Here is a 2,993-nt window from a genome sequence, read left to right as displayed (position 1 = left end):
TCGAGCATCCACGGGAGACTCCAGGCCCGGGACCGGGACGCAGAGCACTGTCCTGTCCACGTCCCTTGCCCCCAGCCCGGCTTCCCCAGTCCCCGGGAACCCCAACTCCATAAACCCCAGGTAACCGTCTACCCAGAACCTTGCTGAGTGTCATTGTCGGGGTCCAGGAAACCATCCCCCGCAACATGACCTGGCTCAAACCCTCCTTACAAAATAATACGTAAGGAATTGGCTTGTGGATGATCGTAGCATCTCCCTCCTTTTATTCTGCCTTATATCCTCTGGCGTTCGATTGGAGCAGGGAACTCCCTGATGGCCAACGTGGGTAGTGGTAGGAGGCCGACTGAGACAAAGATACCACCATAGACACTCCCAGACTTGCACATAGACGGCGCACAGACAGACCCCGCTCTCCCAAACAGCCAGATATTCAAGCGCCAGACCTGCGAAACCCAGAGGCGTCCCCTAACCCCGCGCATCTCCTGAATCCGAAGACTGCGGGGGCTGGGGGCGGCGGAGTTGCAGGGTGAAGGTGTCCCCCACCTGAGCCTGGGATTCCGGGATGCGAAACCTTCCAGATAGCTGTTTCCCCGGAGGGCTGGGTGGGGCTGGGGTAACACCGGGTTTCTCTGTCACCTCTCTAGCCCTCCTGGCTCGGTCACTGCTCCAAGGACAGAACCTGGGGCTAGAACAGACACACGGCTTCCTGAGCTCGCGCCCTGAAAGATGAGACTCATTTTTCTTCCGTGGCGCACAGCTCCTCTTCTGCTCCTTTCTCTAAGCCTGGACGGGCGCGACGCCCGCTGGAAGGGAAGCGCAGCCGGGGCTCCCCAGCGCTCAGGCCAGTTCTGGGCGTGTCCTCAAAGGACAAGGCTGCAGGCTCCCCCAGGCGGCACCCATGGGCGCTGCGCTGGGCTTGGAGAGGAGGGGCTGTCCCCGGCGGAGGGGAACATGTGCGGTAGGGGGTCTGCGATGAGAGCCCCTGTAGGGTTTGCTTTCTTTGCACCCCTTTCCAGGCAGCAAAGGACCACCCGCTCTCCGGTGTCCTCTGGACAGGCCTGCCCTGGGCTGGAAGACCACTTACCCTATCCTCATTCTGATCTCCGACTACACCTCCACCCCACCCCCACCCCCAGGAGTAAAGAGACTCGGCCTCCTCGGACAGACACAGTTTATTAATTCGGGCCCGAGGCACCGCGGTGTTACACGACGAGTTTGGCACTGGGAGAAACGCAGGGGAACACGAACGCGCGGCTCTACCCTGGGCAGCTTCTTGGTTGGCCCACACAATGCTTCCCCTCTGCCCAGGGTGCAATGGCTTCAGGGTCTCCAAGGCTGAGTGCCTTGGCGGCCGAGAGAGAGAGAGAGAGAGAGAGAGAGAGAGAGAGAGAGAGAGAGGAGGGGGGGGGAGCGCTAGAAGTGAAGCCATCTGGACCCGAAGGAGGAGGGCGGGCGGCCTGGAGAAAGAGCGAGGTTGCTAGCTGCGGGTGTAGTAGTAGTTGTAGTCGTCCTCGCACCCGTCGAAAGGGCCAGGCGGGCTGCTGGGCTCCCGGTCTTCACTCTGCGCGGTGCGCTCATGCAGGCGCACGGCGTCGTACAGGCCCTGCGGTGGCTCGTCCAGCAGCACTTCGCGCTCGGAGCTGGAGCGCTTCAGGAGGCACACGTTGCGCAGGAGCAGCAGAACTGGCGCGTAGAGCAGGTTGGCCAGCCCCATCCCCAGACTGAGCTTCTCAAAGCCTAGCGAGTGCACTATGTGGCCGGCCACTATGGGCCCGAGCGCGTAGGCCACCGAGTAGGAGATGTCAGCAATAGCGTAGACGCTGCCGTAGACCGAGACGTGGCGCACGTCCACCAAGAAGGCAAGCGTGGGCAGCAGCGAGGTGTCGACCAGCGCGATGCCAAAGCAGAGGCCGCAAAGCGTGACCACCAGCGGCGAGAATGAGCGGCAGGCAGGGACGAGGCAAGAGCTGGCGCCGATCACCGCTAGCCCAAGAGCGCTGTAGAGCCACTGCAGGTGCGGGTAGCGCGCCTCCAGGCGCACGATGAGGTAGACGCCCAGCACATGTGGCACAAAGGCCGGCAGCCAGACCAGGCCCATCTCCCACTCGGACGCCGCCAGCGTGTGCTTCATCCACGTGGCAATGGTGGGCTCCAGGAAGGCGAGAGGGATGTTGCAGGTGGTGAGAGCTCCGGCTACCACGGCGATGTAGGGGTCCATCATGAGGCGGTGGATGGGCGTGCCCACCGGCAGGTTGGCCCGCGCTCGAGCCTCGGCAGAAAATGGCTTGGCAACCACCAGCAGCAGGAGCGCGTCAAGGAGCGACACTGCTGCGAGCACCAGGAAGGGCACGCGCTTGCCAGCGAACTCGTAGAGGATGCCCCCGAAGGGCGGCGCCACCAGACTCCCGAAGCTGATGAAAGCCAGGGCCAGGCCCAGCGCACGGCTGCGCTCCGGCTCCTCGGGGTACTTGTCGGCGATCATGGCTATGCCGGACGCGTAGGCGAAGGCCGAGCCCAGGCCCTGCAGGCTGCGTGCGGCGAAGAGCATGGCATAGTCCTCGGCGAAGGCGAACAGGACCGTGGAGGAGAACATTACACCCAGCCCGATGAGCAGCGGTACGTCGTAGCTGATGCGGTCGATGAATGGGCCGCTCAGGGGATTCACCAGGAGCTGCAGGATGGCCTTGGACGCGAATAGCACCCCGATCTTCATGTCCTCACTCTCCGTGGGGTAGCGGGGCCGTAGGGCTGGCCAGGCTGGGCCCGCAGCCGTCGGGAGCGCTGAGGTGTTGGCCATGGAGGCATTGGCCAAGGTGGGCGGCAGCGCGGTGGGCGTCCAGCTTTCGGTGCTCGGGGTGGCGCTGTCGCTGCTCCCGCGCATTTGGGCGATGTAGTCTGGCACAATGGGCACTATGACCATGTACAGCATGTTGTCTAGCAGCAGCGCCACGCACACGATGACCAGCACCAGGCGCCGCTTTCGCCGGGGCTCC

At 63.5% G+C, this 2,993-nt stretch overlaps 2 protein-coding genes across 2 annotated transcripts in view; both read right to left on the bottom strand.

Annotated features, from left to right (window-relative positions):
• The window catches only part of Chat (choline O-acetyltransferase), a 42,360-nt gene extending 41,782 nt beyond the window's left edge, over positions 1-578 (bottom strand). The window contains exon 1 of the mRNA XM_033761898.1: positions 544-578. The gene's annotated coding sequence lies outside the window, so the exon portion shown is untranslated. The remainder of the gene's footprint in view (positions 1-543) is intronic.
• An 838-nt stretch (positions 579-1,416) lies between these two features.
• Slc18a3 (solute carrier family 18 member A3) overlaps positions 1,417-2,993 on the bottom strand; it is a 2,338-nt gene continuing 761 nt past the window's right edge. Inside the window, exon 2 of the mRNA XM_010622621.1 lies at positions 1,417-2,989. Coding sequence (XP_010620923.1) covers positions 1,478-2,989 — 1,512 coding nt within the window. The 3' untranslated portion in view covers positions 1,417-1,477. The remainder of the gene's footprint in view (positions 2,990-2,993) is intronic.

This window comes from Fukomys damarensis, unplaced genomic scaffold (assembly GCF_012274545.1).
Source record: "Fukomys damarensis isolate Sample0158 unplaced genomic scaffold, DMR_v1.0_HiC HiC_scaffold_1, whole genome shotgun sequence".
In the NCBI taxonomy this organism is placed as follows: domain Eukaryota; kingdom Metazoa; phylum Chordata; class Mammalia; order Rodentia; family Bathyergidae; genus Fukomys; species Fukomys damarensis.
This window is presented reverse-complemented; position numbering and strand designations above follow the sequence as displayed.